A 24,612-nucleotide genomic window follows, 5' to 3' on the forward strand; every position below is an offset into this window, starting at 1 on the left:
CCCGCCCTCCAAATCTACATTTAGATACTCTAGGAACTACGAGTAAACCTGCACTCTGAGAACGGAGAGCTCTGACAGGAACATAAGGCACTATCAGGTCTTGCAAATAATGCGGAGCTAAGCCGTTTTGGGCTTTATACACAAGTAATAAAATTTCAAATTGGATTCTGAATTTTACGGGTAACCAATGGAGCGACGCTAACACTTTAGAGGAGGTTCCCAGTTTAGAGGTTCCCAGTTTAGACGAGGTTCCCAGTTTAGAGGTTCCCAGTTTAGAGGAGGTTCCCAGTTTAGAGGAGGTTCCCAGTTTAGAGGTTCCCAGTTTAGAGGTGGTTCCCAGTTTAGAGGTGGTTCCCAGTTTAGAGGAGGTTCCCAGTTTAGAGGAGGTTCCCAGTTTAGAGGAGGTTCCCAGTTTAGAGGTTCCCAGTTTAGAGGTTCCCAGTTTAGAGGAGGTTCCCAGTTTAGAGGTTCCCAGTTTAGAGGAGGTTCCCAGTTTAGAGGAGGTTCCCAGTTTAGAGGTTCCCAGTTTAGAGGTTCCCAGTTTAGAGGTTCCCAGTTTAGAGGAGGTTCCAGTTTAGAGGAGGTTCCCAGTTTAGAGGTTCCCAGTTTAGAGGAGGTTCCCAGTTTAGAGGTTCCCAGTTTAGAGGTTCCCAGTTTAGAGGATGTTCCCAGTTTAGAGGTTCCCAGTTTAGAGGTTCCCAGTTTAGAGGAGGTTCCCAGTTTAGAGGTTCCCAGTTTAGAGGAGGTTCCCAGTTTAGAGGTTCCCATTTTAGAGGTTCCCAGTTTAGAGGAGGTTCCCAGTTTAGAGGTTCCCAGTTTAGAGGAGGTTCCCAGTTTAGAGGAGGTTCCCAGTTTAGAGGAGGTTCCCAGTTTAGAGGAGGTTCCCAGTTTAGAGGTTCCCAGTTTAGAGGTTCCCAGTTTAGAGGAGGTTCCCAGTTTAGAGGAGGTTCCCAGTTTAGAGGTTCCCAGTTTAGAGGTTCCCAGTTTAGAGGAGGTTCCCAGTTTAGAGGTTCCCAGTTTAGAGGTTCCCAGTTTAGAGGTTCCCAGTTTAGAGGTTCCCAGTTTAGAGGTGGTTCCCAGTTTAGAGGTTCCCAGTTTAGAGGAGGTTCCCAGTTTAGAGGTTCCCAGTTTAGAGGAGGTTCCCAGTTTAGAGGTTCCCAGTTTAGAGGAGGTTCCCAGTTTAGAGGAGGTTCCCAGTTTAGAGGTGGTTCCCAGTTTAGAGGTTCCCAGTTTAGAGGAGGTTCCCAGTTTAGAGGTTCCCAGTTTAGAGGAGGTTCCCAGTTTAGAGGTTCCCAGTTTAGAGGAGGTTCCCAGTTTAGAGGTTCCCAGTTTAGAGGAGGTTCCCAGTTTAGAGGTTCCCAGTTTAGAGGAGGTTCCCAGTTTAGAGGTGGTTCCCAGTTTAGAGGTTCCCAGTTTAGAGGAGGTTCCCAGTTTAGAGGTTCCCAGTTTAGAGGAGGTTCCCAGTTTAGAGGTTCCCAGTTTAGAGGTTCCCAGTTTAGAGGAGGTTCCCAGTTTAGAGGTTCCCAGTTTAGAGGTTCCCAGTTTAGAGGTTCCCAGTTTAGAGGAGGTTCCCAGTTTAGAGGTTCCCAGTTTAGAGGAGGTTCCCAGTTTAGAGGAGGTTCCCAGTTTAGAGGTTCCCAGTTTAGAGGTTCCCAGTTTAGAGGTTCCCAGTTTAGAGGAGGTTCCCAGTTTAGAGGTTCCCAGTTTAGAGGAGGTTCCCAGTTTAGAGGAGGTTCCCAGTTTAGAGGTTCCCAGTTTAGAGGAGGTTCCCAGTTTAGAGGTTCCCAGTTTAGAGGAGGTTCCCAGTTTAATTCAATTCAATTCAATTTTATTTATATAGCGTCTAATACAACAGAGTCGTCTCTAGACGCTTTACAGAGACCCATACCCAGAACATGACCCCCGAGCAGTTATTACATAAACAATGGCAGGTAAAAACTCCCCTAGTGGGAGAAAAACCTTAAGCCAAACAGTGGCAAGGAAAAACTCCCCTTTAGGAGGGAAGAAACCTTGAGCAGGACCAGGCTCATCAGGGGGGGACCCTCCTGCCGAGGGCCAGACTGGTGGGTCAGGGACGGCAACAGCACAGCAGGCAGGTGGAAGCAGCAACGGGATGACCGGGGGTGGGGACCGCAGGCCAGCACGCAGCTCCCGAAGCTCCGGCCCAATCAGCAAGTCCCAGGTTGGGGTGCAGGGTCGGGGAAAGACTTGTGCTCCGTAATGCAAGCTACAAGCCACCCACGACCACCTGCAGTTTCCGGTGTCCGGCAAAGGATGCTGCAACATGGACAAAAGAGAGAAGAGGGAGGAGAAGGGGGGGCCAGCACAAGAAACCACAGGAGCGACTCTGACACACTAAAGTTTACACTACCTAGAGATTTACCAACACCAGCTAGAGGTTTACTAAACACTAACTATAGGCTTTACTAAACAGAAATGTTTTAAGTTTAGTTTTAAAGGTGGAGGTGGTGTCAGCCTCCTTAACCCAGATTGGAAGTTGGTTCCATAGTAGTGGTGCCTGATAGCAGAACGCCCGCCCTCCGAATCTACATTTAGATACTCTAGGAACTACGAGTAAACCTGCACTCTGAGAACGGAGAGCTCTGACAGGAACATAAGGCACTATCAGGTCTTGCAAATAATGCGGAGCTAAGCCGTTTTGGGCTTTATACGCAAGTAATAAAATTTTAAATTGGATTCTGAATTTTACGGGTAACCAATGGAGCGACGCTAACACTTTAGAGGAGGTTCCCAGTTCAGAGGTTCCCAGTTTAGAGGAGGTTCCCAGTTTAGAGGAGGTTCCCAGTTTAGAGGTTCCCAGTTTAGACGAGGTTCCCAGTTTAGAGGTTCCCAGTTTAGAGGAGGTTCCCAGTTTAGAGGAGGTTCCCAGTTTAGAGGTTCCCAGTTTAGAGGTGGTTCCCAGTTTAGAGGTTCCCAGTTTAGAGGAGGTTCCCAGTTTAGAGGTTCCCAGTTTAGAGGAGGTTCCCAGTTTAGAGGTTCCCAGTTTAGAGGTTCCCAGTTTAGAGGTGGTTCCCAGTTTAGAGGTTCCCAGTTTAGAGGTTCCCAGTTTAGAGGTGGTTCCCAGTTTAGAGGTTCCCAGTTTAGAGGAGGTTCCCAGTTTAGAGGAGGTTCCCAGTTTAAAGGGTTCCCAGTTTAGAGGAGGTTCCCAGTTTAGAGGTTCCCAGTTTAGAGGAGGTTCCCAGTTTAGAGGAGGTTCCCAGTTTAGAGGTTCCCAGATTAGAGGTTCCCAGTTTAGAGGAGGTTCTCAGTTTAGAGGAGGTTCCCAGTTTAGAGGTTCCCAGTTTAGAGGTTCCCAGTTTAGAGGAGGTTCCCAGTTTAGAGGTTCCCAGTTTAGAGGTTCCCAGTTTAGAGGTTCCCAGTTTAGAGGAGGTTCCCAGTTTAGAGGTTCCCAGTTTAGAGGTTCCCAGTTTAGAGGTTCCCAGTTTAGAGGAGGTTCCCAGTTTAGAGGTTCCCAGTTTAGAGGTTCCCAGTTTAGAGGAGGTTCCCAGTTTAGAGGTTCCCAGCTCAGAGGTTCCCAGCAGACCCCGGATCAGGCTCCACGTGGCCCCCCATGGGCCCAGACACATGAACTATCCTGAAATTAAAACTACTGTCTCGTTAAAAGTGCACACACGTACCTTAAAATCATTGTAATCCCTTGTAAATATCGTCATAAGCCAGTGGTTCTCAAATGGGGGTACGCGTACCCCTGGGGGTACGTGAAGGCACTACAGGGGGGACGTGAGACCTTAAAATATACATATATTTAAAAAGTAGCATCCATGCAAAAAATCCTTTAAAAATAAATATTTTATAAATAATTGAGGAAAATATAAGTCTAAATTCATAAAATCAATTTTATCTTCAGGAGTAGGCTATTCAACTTATTATCCTAAAACCGCAGAGTATCCCCCACACCAGGATGGTTCCACCTAACCTGTCAATCACCTGTTTTCACCTGTCAATCACTGGGACCAACGATGGAGTCGTGGTTGAAGCATAGCAGCAATATTTTTATGTTTAATAAATCAGTTACTGATGGCACAGTGCTCTGTTTTAGGTATATTTTTACAACCAGAAGTGCTTTGCGCTGGTTAGGGGGTACTGGCTGAAAAAATATTTCACAGGAGGTACATCACTGAAAAAAGGACCACTGTCATAAGCAAACCGTAGGACGATATCTGTCATTCTGTATATATGTATGTAACATGTAAATATAAATATAAATGCGCGAGTGAAACCAAGTACATAAAACCCAAAGTAACCCCAGGTTTTGGTTGGTTTTGGTCGGGGGAGCGGAGGAAGATCCCGGAGGAAGATCGCGGATCCCCCATGTGGCGGAGCTGCCGGATTCTTTCTTTCTTTGTTTTGAAAGACAAAAGCAGGTGCACTGAGAGACCGGTAGGGGGCGGGGTGGTGGGCGGGGCCTGCCTCAGAGGGGCCGCGCTTATTGGTCTAGAACTGGAGTGGGCGGGGCCGCATCTCCTCCCTATAAATTCTCCCGGCACTTCTCCTCAGCAGTCACAACGCTCCCGGACTCCGCGACGCCGGGACCTATTTCACGTGGATTCTGCTCGGTTCTCAGATGTCAATCAGGGCGCAGTAACTTCGACCAAAGTAGCAAGAGGAAATTAAAAAAAAAACAACGCAGGATTAAGTGTCGTGTTCGTGTTCCTACACATGCCGGGCCGTTTTTAAACCCCCGGTCGTTGTAAGCTCTCCAGCGGGGTCTCGTGGTCCGGCTCCTCCATGCTCCTGCACCAGTACATGAACCCCGGCTCCCTGGAAGTCATGCATCCCCCGGCGCTGCAGAAGGACACCACGTTCACCAAGATCTTCGTGGGGGGGCTGCCCTACCACACCAACGACGCCTCCCTCAGGAAGTACTTCGAGGCGTTCGGGGACATCGACGAGGCGGTGGTGATCACCGACCGACAGACGGCCAAGTCCCGGGGATACGGCTTCGTAAGTGCCCCCATCATAACCCCCCCCTCCGGGGCTGATCTGCTCCAGCTGGGCTCCAGGACCAGCTCCAGGAGCTCGGCTTTTTGCGTGGCTGGCTGTTGTTTGAGTGTAAAGAGGATGAGTGATCACACGGAGTTGGTGGTTACTTACTAAGAAGATTATATTTGAACGTGCTGCAGGCCCCCGTGACCCCCCCTGGAAGCCCCCCCGAGGGGGCTGTAGCGCTCCCCCCGAGGGGGGGCTCTAGGGGGGTCACGGGGGTCGGCAGCTCCGCTGACCTCATGCTTAGGGTTCAACTCCCACAAAACTAAATAAAACTAAATAATACACCTCATCGGTTGACTTCACCCTTCCTGGAGTGGTGGATTTTTTTTAGTTCCTTTTTTTGTGAGTGAAATGATTTTTTTTTTTTTTTTTAACTATTTGACTCGAACCTGAATTGACTTAGATGCATATTTTACATGGAAAACAAATTATTATCCAGAAATTCACTTTAATACAAAATAACAAAATGAACTGAATAAAATAAGAATCTTTCTTAAACAGAAACATGTCCTTCTTAACTTAAAATTGTATAAATTAATATACAGGACTGTCTCAGAAAATGTGAATATTGTGATAAAGTCCTTTTATTTTCTGTAATGCAAAAATGTCCTATATTCTGGATTCATTACAAATCAACTGAAATATTGCAAGCCTTTTATTATTTTAATATTGCTGATCATGGCTTACAGCTTAAGAAAACTCAAATATCCTATCTCAAAAAATTTGAATCTTCTCGGAGCCATATTTGTAAGCCATAATTAGCTTTTTTTAAATGCATTACAGGAAATAAAGAACAGAATATCACAATATTCTAATTTTCTCACAGTCCTGTAAAACAATAGAAAGAAAGCAGAACATTCTAATGTAATGGGGCACATTTTTAGTACAACAACAAAAGTGCAAACAGAAAGTCTGTAGAAAACTTGTAAACATATTTGTGCCTCAAAGGCCATGACTGTAGGATACAGTTGGAGTAAAACAGAAAACAATAACTTATGAACTCAACAGCTCAATGCCATTTTCCATTGGAGATGTTTTTGTGATGACTGTCATTAATGCCCTTACTGAACATGACAATTTTGTCTATTTATTTGCATACGATATGCATCCCCATCTTTCAAAATAAAACCCTTTTGTAAAAGTAGTCAGGTTTTATGTAACTAAATTATAGTGTCCAATTTGATGTCTTACAGAAACTTAACATCCATTCTTTAATAGTGGACATTTTTAGTGCAACAACAAAAGTGCAAATAGAAAGTGTGTAGAAACTTGTAAACATATTTGTGCCTCAAAGGCCATGACTGTAGCTACAGTTGGAGTAAAACAGAACAAAATATCTTATGAACTCAACAGCTCAATGCCATTTTCCATTGGTTTTTTATGACTATTTTTTGACTCTCACAGTAATACGGGACAAATTGCTTCCCTTTTCAGCTCAATACGGGACGTACTTTGGTTTATAAATACGGGACGATTCCGTTTTTCAAGGGACGGTTGGCTCCAGCGGTCCTGAAGTCTCTCCGGAGCAGCAGACTCCATCCTTGGATTGGTGTCAGGTTGTTGGGACTATTGTCAGCTCACGCAATTGACAAGTTTAAAAGTCCCAACTGCCTTATCTTGGGTTGCAGTGGATGACTGGATGGTGGGGGGGGGGGTCTTTGATCCTCCTGTTCTTGATAGATAAAGACACAAAGAACAGAAGCGGTGTGAGAAATGTAAATGTTTACCAGAACTTTGGAGGGACAGCAGCACTAACGTACTATCAAGCCGAAGAAGGAGTGGAAAAGTGATGCGTGCACGTTTGCTCCTGGAGGAGCGGGTGGAGGGAGAGGGGGGTGGGGGGGTGCAGCAGCAGCAGATATGGAGCGGCTGGTGTTTCAGGTTGAACAGGCTCAGGGAGATGTGGGAGCTTCCCGGGATGAAGCACGAGCGAGGAGCGACCGTTGCGTCTCGCTGAGCCTGTTCCTGAGTGGCACGAGGCCACACACACACACACACACACACACAGAGCAGGGCTCTCCAGTAGAGATGCACTGATCAGGATTTTGAGGGCCAATAACCGATGTCCAAAACCAGTATCTACCGATCACAGCGTGAAATCCAGAAATTTGTCAATAGTGTCGTCTCATGTACTACACTGACATTGTATTATTAGGTATACAAATTAGGAGATGAGAAAGTATCATGAGTTGTCTGTTTTATTGCAGGCTGAGGCAATGAGCAATATTTCACCCTCTAGAGACTCTTAGAGACGACTTAGACTCAGCTACAAAGAGTAAGTGTAGATTACTAGCTTAAGCTTTCCTGTGGCTGTTAATTGTTATAATTGTCATCAGATCGGCCGCTTTGAACTATTATTCTCCGATCAAAACCGATTGGTGCATTATCGGGCCGATACCGATCGGTTGCCGATCGATCGGTGCATCTCTACTGTCCAGTCAGTGTAAACAGCCTGGTTCCTTCCTGTGGGTTCACAACACGGATGAGTGGGCTTTGTCCAGGTCCTGGGTCCCTGGACCAAAGACCCTGGACCAAAGACCCCTGACCCCGGACCAGGGACCTGGGTCTGAACGGGCACCCGTGCTTGGTGGCCTCCCTTCCCAGTCCGTGGCCCACTCTTAGAGGTGACTCTGAGCTGGCAGAATTTGGCAATCAAAGCAGAAGGGCTGGTCCAGTGCCAGGAGGGGTGGACTAATACCAATCTACTTATTTTGCTCCTAATTGGATAAGCTCCTTGTTGCCCAGATCCATATTTGAGCAGCTCTGCCGGGCCCGGGGCTGCGTGGCAGAGTCCTACTGCTGCTGTGGGCATTTCTACCAGCTTATCCCGTGCTTTGTTTGTCGCCCCCCCCCCCCTTCCTGCTGCTACTGCTGGTACCTGGACACCAACCACAGCGTGTAAATGTTGCGTGTGTCCCCCAGGTGACGATGACGGACCGGGGGGCAGCAGAGAGGGCCTGCAAGGACCCCAACCCCATCATCGACGGCAGGAAGGCCAACGTGAACCTGGCGTACCTGGGGGCCAAGCCCCGCAGCATGCAGACAGGTGAGGAGGACGTGCTCCGTGTGAGAGGGCGGTGGGGGAGCAGGGGCACCTAGGAGGAGAACCCTCCTGGGATGTTTGGAGTCTGAGGCCCCGTTTACACGGAGCAAAAACGTTGGTGTTTTTATGCGTTTTGGCCGTTCGTTTACACCAAAACGAAGCTCGAAATCACCAAAAACCATCATTTCTGAAAACTCCAGCCAAAGTGGAGATTTGCAAAAACGTCTTTACGTTTGCTTGTAAACGGAGGGAAACTGACATTTAGGCTTCAGAACGTCACATTATGAGACAGAAACGTCACCAGCGTCATGAGTGACACCTGTGTTTACAATTAGTTTGGCCACCGTCAATATTTTCTTGTATTTTACCTGTTTTATATTCTAACGTCACACTTAAAAGTAACTCCACTTCTCTGTCACTCCAAACGAAAGACTCTCGGTCATCTTGGAAGTAACTGGAAGTTACTCGTGTCATTTGATTAATTGATTGATTGAATTGTTTATTTCGAACACATAAGGGACAAATATAAAATTTTAAAACAAATTCAAAACATACAAAAAAAGCAACAAAAATGTAATACAAACAGGGGAAAAAAAACAGATTCCGAAGAGGAGCAGGTAGAATCAAAACTTATGTAACCCGGCCCCTTTGTTACCTCTATTATAAATTAAACATAAATATTAATAATAAATAAGAAAGACACAAAGAACAGCAACAACAACATTTGTTGATGTTTTTTTCCAGGATTCTGATTGGCTAGCATAACTTTATCTTCTCGTTACACTGCCCCCTGTAGGTTTGGCTGCTCATAGCACCTTAACAGCATATTTATGCAGGTTTGTGTAAACGATGGTATTTTTCAAAACGTAGAGGGGGAAATATCCGTTTTTGTAAATACCCGGCTATGTGTAAACGTGGCCTAACGTGGCTGGTGATCTTAGGTGTCAAAAAATGACACATGTGAAGCCTGAATAATATGGTTCCGCGTTAAATCGACGGCGTAGCCTACGTACGGTGCGTCGCAGCGTACCCTACGCCGTAGGCTCTGCGTTGGTGTAACGCGGAACCATAAATCAGCCTGGACTGCCAGTTACTTCCAAGACGGAATGAGAGTCTTTGGTTTGGAGTGACAGAGAAGTGGAGTTACTTTTAAGTGTGACTTTAGAATTTAAAACAGGTAAAATACAAGAAAATATTGACGGTGGCCAAACTAATTGTAAACACAGGTCACACACATGACGCTGGTGACGTTTCTGTTGCATAATGTGACGTTCTGAAGCCTAAATGTCCGTTTCTCTCCGTTTACAAGCAAACGTGAAAACTGAGTTTTTGAAAATCTCTTTTCAGAAATGATCGTTTTTGGTGACTTTGAGCTTCGTTTTCGTGTAAACGAACGGCCAAAACGCATGAAAACACCAGCGTTTTTGCTCTGTGTAAACGGGGACTTATCCTGCGTCCGTCTGCCAACACGACCCATGTATCTTGATATTTGCATGAAAAGTAGCCTCCAGTTCTCCAGGTGCTCCGATGTTTTCGCTGCTGCATGCTGCTCATCTGAAACGCTTGTTCCCTGACGGCTGCAGAGACAGGCTCCTTCTGTGTCTGGCCCGGCCCTCTGTGCATTGTTCTCCGTCCTCCTCTGTAAATGCAGATGTGTTGGTCTGACACGCAGCCCTCTCTGTTGCAGGCATATCCCTGGGCGTGCAGCCCCTCCACCCGGCCCTCATCCAGAGGCAGTATGGGTAAGTGAGCGGGAGTGGGCGCTTGTTATGTTCTCCTCTATTATGCGCTGTTCGCCGCTGCTGCTGTTTAGGCTACAAACACGGCCCCTGGAAGGGAGATGTCAGTTTCTGTGTCCACATGCGAGCCCACGAGCCGTGGTGTTTGCGTGTTTGGGTTTAGCGGGGCCGGGAGACGGTTCACGTATCCGTGGTGATGGAAGAGCCGTCCAGGGGCGAATGTGGGACTCACTTGTGAACTGTGGTGGGGTCGGGGGGCCTCCTGCCTCCTGCCTGGCCCGTCACCCGGGTCCTGCCCGGCTCCGCTCTGCTGAGCAGCTAATGAGCATTTCAGTTACAGCCCCCTCCCCTCCCCCCCCAGAAATCACACTCCAAACCACGGCTTAGTTATTCCTACTTTACTCACAAAGAGTGGTCCAGCAGAGCCACGTTAGGACACGTGGGGCTTCTAGACCTTTATTATCAAAAGAGCCATTTTGCCCCCACTTCTACAAAAAAATATTGTCGGGAGCCGCAAGAAATAACAGAGATTTTATTTATTTTAGCTGTTACAACCCCTAAATATGAAAAGAACCGCAGCGTGCATTTGTAGGCGTACTTTGAAATACAGGACTGTCTCAGAAAATTAGAATATTGTGATAAAGTTCTTTATTTTCTGTAATGCAATTTAAAAAAAAAAAAAAAAAAACAACAATGTCATACATTCTGGATTCATTACAAATCAACTGAAATATTGCAAGCCTTTTATTATTTTAATATTGCTGATCATGACTTACAGTTTAAGATTAAGATTCCCAGTATATTCTAATTTTTTGAGACACAATATTTGAGTTTTCTTAAACTGTAAGCCATAATCAGCAATATTAAAATAATAAAAGGCTTGCAATATTTCAGTTGATTTGTAATGAATCCAGAATGGATGACATTTTTGTTTTTGTAATTGCATTACAGAAAATCACAACATTCAAATTTTCTGAGACCGTCCTGTATTTTTGTGTAAAAGTAAAATAAAAACTACCCCACTTTAATATAAATAAAAAAAATTAGCTGCAGCTTAGCAGCTTTAAAAATAGGTCTTTTAAAATTAGATGGCATCAACTCCAACTCCAAGATAACTGCCCAACAAAATAAACTAATATGACTAAAATGAATTCAGAAATATCATTTATGATGGGGCCGCTACAGTGAGGATGCAGAGCCGCAGGTTGCAGACTCCTATTCTAGACGGACAAATGTGAAAGTCTTTATTCTCCTCCCCCACAAACGTGTGGCCTTTACTTGGACTCCAACGTGGATGAGTGTGGAGTATTTTGGCAACAGTGGAGATGTTGATCCCAGCAGCCCGTCCCGGGGGGGCAGGTGACCTCGGGAGTCTTACACTCAGGAACAGTACTAAAGTACTAAAGTACTACGTCTCTGTTGTGGGGGCACGTATGAACACATCATTATACACAGTTAATGCCTCGCTATAATCAGAGATAATATATGACTACGGCTGTGTTCTGCATGGTTTACATTTCTGCAATATGCAAACCAAAAGTCAATCATTAACTTGCTGTAATGCTCGGTTAATTATGGGAGTCAATGTTGACAGTAATTTATCAACCTATCTGGCTGGCGCTTGAACACTCTGCTTCTTGGATACAACAATATCTTTCTTTGTGCTATGCTGTAATATTTTACTTGTCATTTTTGGATTATATATATTTTTTGCCTCTGGTTTTATAAGAAATGACTTTCAGAGTGATATAAACTAAAGTTTATGTTGTAGTTGCCTTATCAGTAAGCCCCGCCCCCCTTAGTTACTGTTGCTAACGCAGACGATCCATCAGTCGTGATCAGTTTTACAGCGGTGTCTGTCTGTCTGTCTGTGTGTGTGTGTGTCTGTCTGTGTGCAGCACTTCCCCATGAGGTTTTAGAAAAGCGAATGTGACAGGGAGACTCGGAGGGGATTGGTTCACCTGGCTCCGGTGGGCGGGGCGTACCTGGCTCCGATGGGCGGGGCTTAGCGGTTGGGGGGCGGGGCCAAACTGACATACAGATCCAGAGGACGTGTAATGTTTGTTGTGAGTGCAGAAGGGGGAGAACAGTTGATTTTAGACCAGAGTGGTTGTCGGGACGAGTCCTGTCATGTCCCAGGGCCCGGGGGGTGGGGGGGGGGGCAGGAAAGTCCCTCAGTCCGGCTCCGGCTGTGAGCACGAACACACCCAAACAAACGGCTGACAGTTGGAAACGTGGCCCGACAGGTGCGGCCCCCCCGGCCCCCCCGGGCCCCCGGCCCCCCCCGTCTCCAGGGCTGACACTTTCACGCGTGCTGAATAGGCCTGTGTTGAAAAGATCCATTTTCCGACTTTAAATCAATTCTCATATTAATTCCTAAAAATGGATTCATATGTCTAAAGATCAATTTTTTTTCCCCATCATTACAACTTTTGTTTTTTTTTTTTTTTGTTTGTACCCAAAAAAAGGAATGTTTTGTTGAGAATAACTGGTGCCATGTTTTTGCCTTTTTAAATATGTTTAAAAGTATAAAAACATTAAAGTTTTCAGTTATAATTGCATAAATTGTCTATATTTCATTACTTTATATACTGTCTTGGGGTCACATTTGCATAAATGTTAAAAACCAAATTCTCAAAAATTTAAAAACCAAAATAGACCGAAAATGGAAAAAATTAAAACTGATTGACTCTGTTTCCTCCCTGGATCTGTTTGGTAATTCTGACCCACATGATGTTTCCTAAAGCAGTTCTATCAGCATTCTGGGAGCTGATTGGTCCTTACAGCATCATTAGCTGCAATACTTGCTGTTGAATCTCAATATAATACTAGTATTAATATGTTGAATAAATATAGTCATATCATTCAGGCAACAGCTGAAAAAACAGTTTTAATAACACTAACCCAAATCAATATCGGAATCAAATCTTGATAATCCATTCTGAATCTAAGAATCGTAATCGGTTCTTGACATTTGAATGGATCCCCAGCCCTAGTGCTGGTTCTGGGCTGGGGGGGTCAGCTGGTTCTGGGGGGTCAGCTGGTTCTGGGGGGTCAGCGCGGTCACGGCAGGGCTTTATTGGGGGGGGGGAGTTGTCACCGGGCCTGCAGGTTGATCTCATGGATCACATCCTCCTCTCCGGGGTGTTGCTTCACACGTGTCTTTCACGCCGTCTCGGTGCTGCAGAGCTGCTGCTGCTGCAGAGCTGCTGCTGCTGCCCCGGCGTCAGCTGGAGACGCTGAAATCTGACACGTCCCTGAGACCTGGAGACGGCGGGGGGGTGAAACACGCTTAATGCTTAATGAGGCCAGGGCTTCCTTGGAGACTCTACAGGTGTCAAACTCAACACCGTGGCCCCCCCTGCCTCTCACAGGAGAGCCGTTGTGAGGTGAGAGGAGTAGCACGTCTTCATGGTAATGTTAGGTCTTGTTAGGTCTGTTCCCCCCCATCCCAGAGGAGCCTGGGCTCTCTTCACACTAGGAGTTAAATTCATTGGTGGGCTGAAGGTGGTTGTCACGGGGCAGAAACATTTAGCTGCTGGGTGCCACCCGGCCCAGGATCTTCACACTGACTCACCACCTGCTCTTCCTACTGATGAACACTCTGGCCCGGGGTTGTGACGTGTGCCGCACCCAGCACCTTCCAGAACCCTGACCCCCCCCCGGGGATCCACCCAGCACCTTCCAGAGAGCCGATTCCAAATCTTAAGATTCAGAATCGATCATCAAGATCTGATTCGATTCCGATATTGATTTGGGTTAGTTTTATTAAAACAGTTTTTTGAGCTGTTGCATGAATTATATGACTGTAGTTCTGCAACATATTAATACTAGTATTATATTGAGATTAAACAGCAAGTATTGCAGCTAATGATGCTGTAAGGACCAATCAGCTCCCAGAATGCTGATAGAACTGCTTTCACAAACATCATGTGGGGCAGAATTACCAAACAGATCCAGGGAGGAAACAGAGACGGAGGAAATCTGTTTTAGTTTTTCCCACATTCCATTTAAATATTTTCCATTTTCAGTCTATTTTGGTTTTTAATTTTTGAGAATTTGATTTCTAGCATTTTATGCAACTGTACCCTATGCCAGTATATAAAGTAATAAAATATAGACAATTTATGCAATTATAACTGAAAACTTTAATGTTTTCTTACATATTTAAAGGCAAAAACATGGCACCAGTTGTTGTGCACAACAAAAATGTCCCTTTTTGGGCATAAACAAAAAAAAAATACCAAAAGTTTTAATGATGGGGGGGGGGGGGCGGAATCGATCTTTAGACATACGAATCGTTTTTTAGGAATTAATATGAGATTCGATTTAGAATCGGAAAATCTCTTCTTTTTTTTTTCCCAACACAGACGTGTGGAGTTCTGCAGCTGCATGTATCTGAGGCTTTTTTATTTTCTATTTTCCAAAGCTGCTTTCCTAGATGTTGGATGTGACCTGTACGTGGATCAGCACACGTGTTGCTGACCGTAACCACATCCCTCCTAACCTCCTCTTACCCCCCCTGTGCTGCCAGCTGACCAGAGGATCAGATGATGCAGGTCAGGACTAGATGCCCCCGGCATCTCTCCAAGGTGCCGTGACAGCTTGAGAGTGCAGTGCGGTGTGCTGTGATGGACTGGAGTGCCTTCCTATCTGTGGTTGTTGTGTTTTTTCTCCTGCCGCTGCGAGCGATAAGAGCTGAGGAGGTGGAGCTGGTCGTGGTGTGACTCCCTATTATGGCATGGTTTGGGTTTGCAGTGGTGGCTGGTGTGTGTGTTTGGGGGGGGAGGGGGGGGTGGAGTGTGACATCCCTGTCCAGCATGCTCCCATCTCCTGCTTTGACCTCATAGCTTTTCTTTTTACCGAAGAGTTTTAGGGCCAGGCAGGAGAAAAAATATTTGTGGGGAAGATTTTTTTTATTGGGCAGTTCGAGAAAAAAGTCGAAATGTGGAGATTAATGTTGAAATACAATTTCGAGAAAAAAGTCAAAATTTCGCCTTTTTTTTTTTCCTCAAAATTGTACTTAATCTCGACACTTCGACTTTTTTCTCAACACTTCGACTATTTCGTCAACATTTTGACTTTTTTCTCAACATTTCCAATTTTTTCTCGAGATTGTAGTTCAGCATTAATCTCGACAATTCGACTTTTTTCTCAACACTTCGATTATTTTGTCAACATTTCGACTATTTCGTCAACATTTTGACTTTTTTCTCGACATTTTGACTTTTTTCTTGACACTTTGCCTTTCGCCATTCTAAGGCTTATACAAGACTTCATTTTTTGCGGCTCCAGACATATTTGTTTTTTGTGTTTTTGGTCCAATATGGATCTAAAACATTTTGGGTTGGCGACCCCTGGTTTAGACGTTTCCCTGTTCCAATATTCCTGAGTCAAAGAAAGGAATAAGCATCAACTTGTGATGGACGTCAGCACTAGACTGTAGATGATCCGTTAATTTGGGTCGGGTTTGTTGGACCAGGGAAACATTGAAGCAGACGACGACGCTTCAAGGAACTCGAAATGTGGAGATTAATGTTGAAATACAATTTCGAGGAAAAAAGTCAAAATTTCGCCTTTTTTTCACAAAGTTGTACTCCAACATTAATCTCCACATTTCGACTTTTTTCCCGAAGTGCATAATATAAAAAAAAATCTTCCTCCTCTAAAATATGTTTTTTTTTTCTCCTCACCTGGCCCTAATACTTTTCCGTAGTCTTTTACTACCTATGGAGGGGAACAAAAAAATAATGCAGTCATTACTGTGTTTAGTTGTTAGACGGTCCAGCGTTCAGGGGAACAGCTCAGCCCGTGGGGGCTGCTACGTGTCCGGCGGGGTTAAGGGTGGAGTTGTACGGCTCATCTGGCGTCTCTGAGCGTGAGAACGGCTCTGGTTGGGCCTGAGCTCCGTCGGTGTCACGACGCCTCTCAGAGCACCAGCGTGACTGCTGGAGCTGGTAACGGCACCCGGGTGACAGACGAGTGGGGAGACGCTCCACCTCCCCCTCCTCTACATCCTGGTCCGTGGCCTCCAGCACATCAACCCCCCTCATGGACACATCACTGACATTGTGTTATTGGGTATAAAAATTAGGAGAAAGTATCATGAATTGACTGTTTTATTGCAGGCTGAGGCAATGAGCAATATTTCATCCTCTAGAGACTCTTAGACGACTTAGACACAGCTATAAAGAGTAAGTGTAGCTTACTAGCTTCAGCTTTCCTGTGGCGGTTTGTTGTTGTAATTGTCATCTGATCGGCTGCTTTGAACTATTTTCCGATTAAAACCGATAGGGGCATTATCGGGCCGATACCGATCGGTTGCCGATTGATCGGTGCATCTTTAGTTTTCATGCGTTTTGGCCGTTCGTTTCCACGAAAACGAAGCTCAAAGTCACCAAAAACGATAATTTCTGAAAACTCCGAGTGCTAGTTGATACTTTGTTTAGCTTCTGGCTTTTTCAGTCACAGTGAATAAAAGGGATAAGGACAACTATTGTACAAAAAAACCAAAACAACCCAAAAAACAATCGCATACGAAGAAAAGAGCACTGAAAGTTCACTACTGCTTCACAATGTTCCACTCTTAGCGGCTGCTCCACTCTTAGCGGCTGCTCCACTCTTAGCGGCTGCTCCACTCTTAGCGGCTGCTCCACTCTTAGCGGCTGCTCCACTCTTAGCGGCTGCTCCACTCTTAGCGGCCGCTCCACTCCGGGGCCGCTCCACTCTTAGCTGCTCTACTTCACTACTCCAAACGGAGGAGAACTAAACGTCTGGATTATATGGATCAGGCGCTTAGCGGTTGTTCTTTCCAACTTTTGACGATGGAAACAAAATGAAAACGAGCCCAACAGTTTGGTCCCTCTCAGTGGAAACGTGGTTCATGTCAACTCTGACATGTTTGGGCCCCCAGCCCCCCACCGTCCCCGGTGCAGCACGAGGCTGGTGTTCCCCCGAGTAGAAGTCTTGCCTCATGTCTACTTCTGTTCTCTGAGGATGAAGTGGAAAAGAAAATGCTGTCACCCACACACACACACACACACACACACACACACACACACGGCCCTCGTGAGCTCCGTCTGAGTCGGCCCTGGAGACCTGATGGAGCTGCAGCCCTGATGAGCTCCCCCGCCACCGTCACCTCCACTAGCCCACATCATCACCTGTGAGACTGGTGTGTGTGTGTGTGTGTGTGTGTGTGTGTGTGTGTGTGTGTGTGTGTGTGAGAGACTGGTGTGTGTGTGGAGCAGCAGCAGCTGTTAAAACACTGCCGATGCCTGAGAACCTGCCAGTAACGGCTGACTCTGCCCCCCCCCCCCCTACCTAACAGGTTTTGTCAGTTCCCTAACTGCCACGGGCAGAGTGCTGAGCCTCCCTCCCTCCCGTCCCAACCTTTCTCCTTTTTTACCCTTCATTCATAGAGAGTATTCTCTCTCTTTGTTTTATTGCTTTGTTCTTTTCACTGTCGATAGGTAATGAGAACAAACTCAGTAAGATTGTCAACATGTCTAGCAGGATTGTAGGCCAACAACAAGTCAGTTTGTCCCGGCTCTGAGAGTCCCGTGTGACTAGGAAAGGGAGGATCATCTGCAGTGATGTATTAGCTCTGCTAAATAAATTAGAGATGCATTATTAATTTTTTTAAATTACCATGTGTTTACCTAATTCCGAATGAAAATGGCCATTCCAAATTAAACTTAATTCCGGAGTAAGTGGCTGGTTTATTCCAATTTTAAATCTGAACAGAATAATTCTGCGATCATGTATACACTCACTCACTCACTCACTCACTCATCTTCTCCCGCTTTTCCGTTACCGGGTCGCGGGGGCAGCAGCCTCAGCAGGGATGCCCAGACTTCCCTCACCCCAGACACTTCCTCAAAGCTCCTCCGGGGGGAGTCCGAGGCGTTCCCAGGCCAGCCGAGAGACATAGTCTCTCCAGCGTAGGACACGCCGGGAGGAGACCCCGGGGAAGACCCAGGACGGGTCTTCCCCGGGGTCTCCTCCCGGTGGGACATGCCTGGAACACCTCCCTGGGGAGGCGTCCAGGAGGCATCCGGTACAGATGCCCAAGCCACCTCAGCTGACTCCTCTCAACGTGAAGGAGCAGCGGCTCGACTCCGAGCTTCTCCCGGGTGACCGAACTCCTCACCCTATCTCTAAGGGAGCGTCCAGCCACCCTGCGGAGGAAACTCATCTCGGCCGCTTGTATCCGCGATCTTGTCCTTTCGGTCACTACCCAAAGTTCATGACCATAGGTGAGGGTAGGGGCGTAGATTGACCGGTAAATTGAGAGCTTCGCCTTTCGACTCAGCTCCCTCTTCACCACGACGGTCCAGTACATCGACCGCATTACTGCGGACGCTGCACCGATCCGTCTGTCAATCTCACGCTCCATTGTTCCCTCACTCGTGAACAAGATCCCGAGATACTTGAACTCCTCCACCTGAGGCAGGACTTCTCCACCCACCCGGAGAAGGCATGCCACCCTTTTCCGGTCGAGAACCATGGCCTCGGTCTTGGAGGTGCTGATTCTCATCCCTGCCGCGTCGCACTCGGCCGCAAACCGCCCCAGCACATGCTGGAGGTCCCGGTCTGATGAAGCCAACAGGACAACATCATCTGCAAAAAGCAGAGATGAAATCCTGAGGTTCCCAAACCGGATCCCCTCCTGCCCCTGGCTGCGCCTAGAAATCCTGTCCATAAAAATTATGAACAGGACCGGTGACAAAGGGCAGACCTGCCGGAGTCCAACATGCACTGGGAACAAGTCTGACTTACTGCCGGCAATGCGAACCAGACTCCTGCTTCGATCATACAGAGACCGGACAGCCCTTAGTAGAGGGCCCCGGACTCCATACTCACTCAGCACCCCCCACAGAATGGCACGAGGGACACGGTCAAATGCCTTCTCCAGATCCACAAAACACATGTAGACTGGTTGAGCAAATTCCCATGAACCCTCGAGCACCCTGCGGAGGGTGTAGAGCTGGTCCACTGTTCCACGACCGGGACGAAAACCGCATTGTTCCTCCTGAATCCGAGGTTCGACTATCGGCCGTAATCTCCTCTCCAGTACCCTGGCGTAGACTTTCCCCGGGAGGCTGAGAAGTGTGATTCCCCCTGTAGTTGGAACACACTCTCCGGTCCCCCTTTTTAAACAGAGGGACCACCACCCCGGTTTGCCACCCCAGCGGTACTGTCCCCTTCCTCCATGCAATGTCGCAGAGGCGTGTCAACCAAGACAGCCCTACGACATCCAGAGACTTGAGGTACTCAGGGCGAATCTCATCCACCCCCGGTGCCCGGCCACTGAGGAGCTTACGAACTACCTCAGTGACCTCGGCTTGGGTGATGGACGAGCACGCCTCCGAGCCCCAACCCTCTGCTTCCTCAGTGGAAGGCATGTCAGTCGGGTTAAGGAGATCCTCGAAGTATTCCTTCCACCGTCCGACAATGTCCCCAGTCGAGGTCAACAGCTCCCCACCAGCACCATAAACGGTGCCGGCAGAGTACTGCTTCCCCCTTCTGAGGCGCCGAACAGTCCTCCAGAATTTCCTCGAGGCCGACCGAAAGTCCTCCTCCATGGCCTCCCCGAACTCCTCCCAGACCCGAGTTTTTGCCTCCAAGACTGCCCGAGCCGCGGCCCGCTTGGTCTGCCGGTACCTATCTACTGCGTCAGGAGTCCCACCGGCCAACATAGCCCGGTAGGACTCCTTCTTCAGTCTGACGGCATCCTGTACTTCCGGTGTCCACCACCGGGCTCTAGGATTGCCGCCACGACAGGCACCGGAGACCTTGCGTCCACAGCTTCGAGCCGCCGCGTTGACAATGGAGGCAGAGAACATGGTCCACTCGGACTCAATGTCCCCCGCCTCCCCCGGGATCCGAGAGAAGCTCTCCAGGAGGTGGGAGTTGAAGATGTCCCTGACAGAGGGCTCGGCCAGACGTTCCCAACAGACCCTCACAATCCGTTTGGGTCTGCCCGGTCTGTCCAACCTCCTCCTCCGCCAGCGCATCCAACTCACCAGCAGGTGGTGATCAGTTGACAGCTCAGCCCCTCTCTTCACCCGAGTGTCCAAGACATGCGGCCGAAGGTCAGATGAAATGACAACAAAGTCGATCATTGACCTCCGGCCTAGGGTGTCCTGGTGCCACGTGCACTGACGGACACCCTTATGCCTGAACATGGTGTTCGTGATGGACAAACTGTGAATCGCACAGAAGTCCAACAACAAAACACCGCTCGGGTTCAGATCGGGGAGGCCGTTCCTCCCAATCACGCCTCTCCAGGTATCACTGTCATTACCCACGTGAGCGTTGAAGTCCCCCAGTAGAACAATGGAGTCCCCAGTTGGAGCACTATCAAGTACCCCTCCCAGGGACTCCAAGAAGGCCGGGTACTCCGCACTGCTGTTCGGCCCGTAGGCACAAACAACAGTGAGAGACCTTTCCCCGACCCGAAGGCGCAGGGAAGCGACCCTCTCGTTCACCGGGGTGAACTCCAACACATGGCGGCTGAGCTGGGGGGCTATTAACAAGCCCACACCAGCCCGCCGCCTCTCACCATGGGCAACTCCAGAGTAGTGGAGGGTCCAGCCCCCTTCAAGGAGCTGGGTTCCGGAGCCCAAGCTATGTGTGGAGGTGAGCCCGACTATCTCTAGCCGGTATCTCTCAACCTCACACACAAGCTCCGGCTCCTTCCCCCCCAGCGAGGTGACATTCCATGTCCCCACTGTGAGGGTTTTGGTCCAGGGATTGGGTCGTCGAGGCACCCCGCCACGACTGCTACCCAGCCCACATTGCACCGGCCTTTCATGGACCTTCCTGCGGGTGGTGGGCCTACAGGAAGGCGGGCCCACGTCGCCGTTTCGGGCTGAGCCCGGCCGGGTCCCACGGGCAAAGACCCGGCCACCAGGCGCTCGCCTACGAGCCCCAACCCCAGGCCTGGCTCCAGGGCGGGGCCCCGGTGACGCCGATCCGGGCGACGTAACGGTCCTCGCTGTCTTCTTCTTCATGATTGGCTTGTGAACCGCTCTTAGTCTGGCCCGTCACCTACGACCTGTTTGCCATGGGAGACCCTACCAGGGGCGAAAGTGCCCCCGACAACATAGCTCCTAGGATCACTCGGGCACACAAACCCCTCCACCACAGTAAGGTGGCGGTTCAAGGAGGGGGATGTATACACTCATTCCACTTTAAATTAATTCTGGTCTTTCTTTCTGCTCGTTCCCTCGCCCGTCTGTCTCCATGACGCTTATATTCCGCGCTGGGCTGGTTTTCCAAACAAAGTTTCAAGATGGCAGCACGCAGTAAACGCTGGTCAAGAGCAGAGACCATTTATTTAATAAATAGCTTGGAGGACCTGGGAATAATTAAAGCAGCACAACGTAACTTTCAGCTTTTCTGAGTTTGGCGGCATCTTTTGGACAAAAGCGGTATTGTTTTACCAGAAAGAACACTACGTTTCCCAAGAGCGCGTACTGCCGGAAAACTCCTGTCCCGTCGCGTGCATATGTTTTGATGAGAGAAGACGGGACGCTTTTCTGTTTCACCAAGTGAACAGACGGAACGCAAAAAAAAAGATGTTAAACTGCTGGAAAGGAACTGGAATTTACCGGGATACCTTAAACAAGGAAGCCAGGGAGCGGTATATGTAGAAAATAATGATTATTAACGGTCTGGATCCATATGAAATACCTTCTAAAGAATGGAGCTCCTCGTGGGAGCTGCACTCTTTTAGAAGGATTTACTGCAGCAGTTCTGCAGAACCACCGTCTCCGGCTACCTTGTTTAGGAGTGTTTGGCAGCTGCTTTGGTAAATGTTTGACTCGCCATGTGTTTCAATAAATTTGTATAATAGTACAACATACAGTACATGTTTTGTATCCCTCTTACTTCTCTTTTTTTTTGACTGCTATATTATGTTGAAGAGGCTCCGAGGCGTGAGCAATATTTTTGTTTTCTTCGTGAGATTATTTTTTTCCTCTGCAGCTACAAATAAGAGTTAATATTTTTTACTCAACAAACTAGTTTTATCTGAAGATTCTGGTTAATTGCACCGCAGAGAGCTGGCCAGCAACTGCGTTTAGCTGGAGAAGTGGGGAATAAAACCCGTGTTTTGATCCGACCCGGTCTGTGTGAGTGTTTGTGGTTTAAGGTTGATTTATGGTTCTGTGTTAAATCGACGCAGAGCCTACGGCATAGGGTACGCGGCGACACGCACCGTATGTTGCGCGTCGCCACGTACCCTACGCCGTAGGTCTGCGTCGATTTAACGCAGAACCATAATTCAGGCTTTACTGTGTGGAAGGTTTGGTCGTTACAGCCGCGATCCAAGCGAGCCGACGACTCTTTCACTCTTTTACTCTGTTATATCAGATACTTGGCCTGCGTGGTTCTGCCTCCGAGCAGGAAACCGTTAGCGATCTTTTCCCCACGTCTGTTGTGTGGAGCTGCTGCAGACACAACACAGCAACGGGTTACCAGCTTCTGCTGAGCTCTGCGCTCCAAGCCCCGCCCAATGTCGAATTGTCTTGTATATTGTTCTGTTTTTTTTGTTTTTGACCATGTATTCTGACTGCCACAGATCCAAAAAGAATTTTACGAAAGGCCAATAAATTGAAACTAACTAATAACCTGCTCCTAAAACAGCGGAGTAGATGTGTGAGTGCAGCAGGTCTGTTCCCCGGAGTAACCGATCTAACCCCCCCTGTCTCTCTGTTTGCAGGTTGGCCCAGCAGTACGTGTACCCCCAGGCCTTCATGCAGCCCGCCCTGGTGCTGCCCACCCAGGTGTCCAGCTCCCTGGGCAGCAGCCCGTACCTGGACTACAGCGCCGCCTACAGCCAGTACGCCCAGGCCGCCTTCGAGCAGCAGTACCCGTACGCCGCCTCCCCGGCCGGCTTCCTGAGCTACAGCTACCCCAGCAGCCCCGCGGCCCCAGGGGGGGGCACGGCCGCCGCCACGGCCGCCCAGGCCGCCGCCGCCGCCGCTACTGCCGCACAGGCCCAGCCCTTCCTGCACTACGCCCCGCAGCAGCACATCCAGCCGGACCGCATGCAGTGAGCCGGGATGGATGGATGGACGGGGACGGGGAGGGGGGGTGCAGGACGGGGGGAGGAGCTGCCGTGGACCTTTTGGGACAGAGGATGAAAGAAAGAGACGCCCTGAAGGGGGTCCCTGCTGTCGCCAGCAGCAGCAGCGTTCAGGAAACGCGGGTGGGACTATTGCACTATACGATCAGAGCGGCCCGCTGGCTCGCCAATGCCAGGGGGAGGACCTGGGGGTTCAGGTTGTGAAGCTAAACATACAGTATGTGGTCACTTCCAAGGGCTTCCAGAAGCTGACACTTCATTAGTTTTTTTTATTATCATAATTATTATAATTATTGTTGTAATTGTCCTATCTTATAATATTAATGTCCTTGTCATTGTTTGCCATTATTATCCCTGTTGGCATGTTTTTGGCTCAATCAGTGGAAGTTCCACACGTCCATGGTACATGCCAGCGCGCCCTCCCTCCACCCGTCTGGGACACGCGGGGGGGACGTGACGGAGTCCGCTGGGGGGGGCGGTGCTTAGGGAGGCCCAACGCCACCAGAGAGTCCACCTCCAGGTTCCCCTGTTTTAGGACTCACCGTTTAGTTTTGTTACTATTATTTTAATTCGAGAGGCCTTAATAAAACAAAAGTTTATTTTTGACTCTCCTGATATTTCAAGTGCCCCCCCTGAGGCCCTGAGTGCCGGAGCTCACGTGGATGTAGATAATCAGCAGCAGCATGTGGGGGACGGGGACCAGACGCCTCCTCCTTTAGCATGTTGAAAGGTAGCGACACTGAGCTCAGACTGCTGGGGTTTGTCTCCTGTGGGCTTTTTCTTTTCTATTCACCGGGATCGTCAAACTATTGCTCTGTAAAGGACATTCATGTGCAGCATTTCTAGATGTCAGTCAAGTACAATTTTCAATATTTATATGTAGGTATTTATGAGGTACTAAGTTAAAATATTTGTTTGTTTTATTTCATTTTTACTCTTGACCGTAGTCGTGGCACCAGTGTCGGTGGAAGTGGCCGTGCTCACTCTCAGATCGCTGACTGGTTTCCTTGGAAATACTTTAGTTCTTTTCCATTTTTTTTTTCTTTTTCTTTTTTTTTTTTCTTCCCCCAATACGAATGTCTGTCTGTCTGTCTGTCTTTTACGGCCTTTAAAACAAGCCATACCAAAAAAAAAAAAGAATAAATAAACAAATAACTTGTACGTAAAGATGCCTCCTGATGTTGTCTTTTACTATTAAACCAGAGGTATCAAAAGTATTCATTCATTACTCAGGTAGAAGTATAGATACTAGAGTTTAAAAATACTCCTGTAGAAGTTGAAGTATCAACTCAAGTTTTTTACTCAAGTAAAAGTATAAAAGTACTGGTTTCAAAACTGCTTAAAGTGTAAAAGTAATTTAAGGGGTAAAAGCCATTAAGGACAAAAGCCATTGAAAATGATGCATCTTAGTATAATGCAAATATATTAAAGATCCATATATGTGTACTATTGAGCATTAACATGTGTTTCAGAGAGCAGCAGATATGATGACTAGTTGCCTATAAGTATTGTAATGGTGCACAAAGTCAAACTTTAGAGGCATGTTATCATTTATCCTAACCTTTATTGGAATGTACATCCAAGTTTAGTTGCAGGAATCTGAGGGAACGGATGTAAGAACAAAACTGGACAAGAACATCTGAAACAACCACAACCATATTCACTCTATCCGGATGGAGCAATTTAACTGGATAGTTTTTATTTAAAGGCAGAAATAAAATAGA

The 24,612-nt window shown here is 47.8% G+C and overlaps 1 protein-coding gene across 1 annotated transcript; it reads left to right on the forward strand.

Moving 5' to 3' along the window:
- The first annotated feature begins 4,533 nt into the window (after positions 1-4,533).
- On the forward strand, positions 4,534-24,062 carry LOC133449032 (RNA-binding protein 38-like). The gene is made up of 4 exons (XM_061728121.1): positions 4,534-4,965; positions 7,933-8,056; positions 9,741-9,795; positions 22,523-24,062. The coding sequence occupies exons 1-4, from the start codon at positions 4,750-4,752 to the stop codon at positions 22,857-22,859; spliced, it is 732 nt and encodes a 243-aa protein (XP_061584105.1). The 5' UTR covers positions 4,534-4,749; the 3' UTR covers positions 22,860-24,062.
- The last annotated feature ends 550 nt before the right edge of the window (positions 24,063-24,612 follow it).

This window comes from Cololabis saira, chromosome 8 (assembly GCF_033807715.1).
Source record: "Cololabis saira isolate AMF1-May2022 chromosome 8, fColSai1.1, whole genome shotgun sequence".
NCBI classification, from domain to species: Eukaryota; Metazoa; Chordata; class Actinopteri; order Beloniformes; family Belonidae; genus Cololabis; species Cololabis saira.

Coding starts and splice junctions, on each gene's coding strand:
- LOC133449032 (XM_061728121.1), top strand. CDS start 4,750: ATGCTCCTGCACCAGTACATGAACCCCGGCTCCCTGGAAGTCATGCAT. Junction 8,057..9,740: donor GCCCCGCAGCATGCAGACAG/GTGAGGAGGACG, acceptor TCTCTGTTGCAG/GCATATCCCTGGGCGTGCAG. Junction 9,796..22,522: donor CTCATCCAGAGGCAGTATGG/GTAAGTGAGCGG, acceptor CTCTGTTTGCAG/GTTGGCCCAGCAGTACGTGT.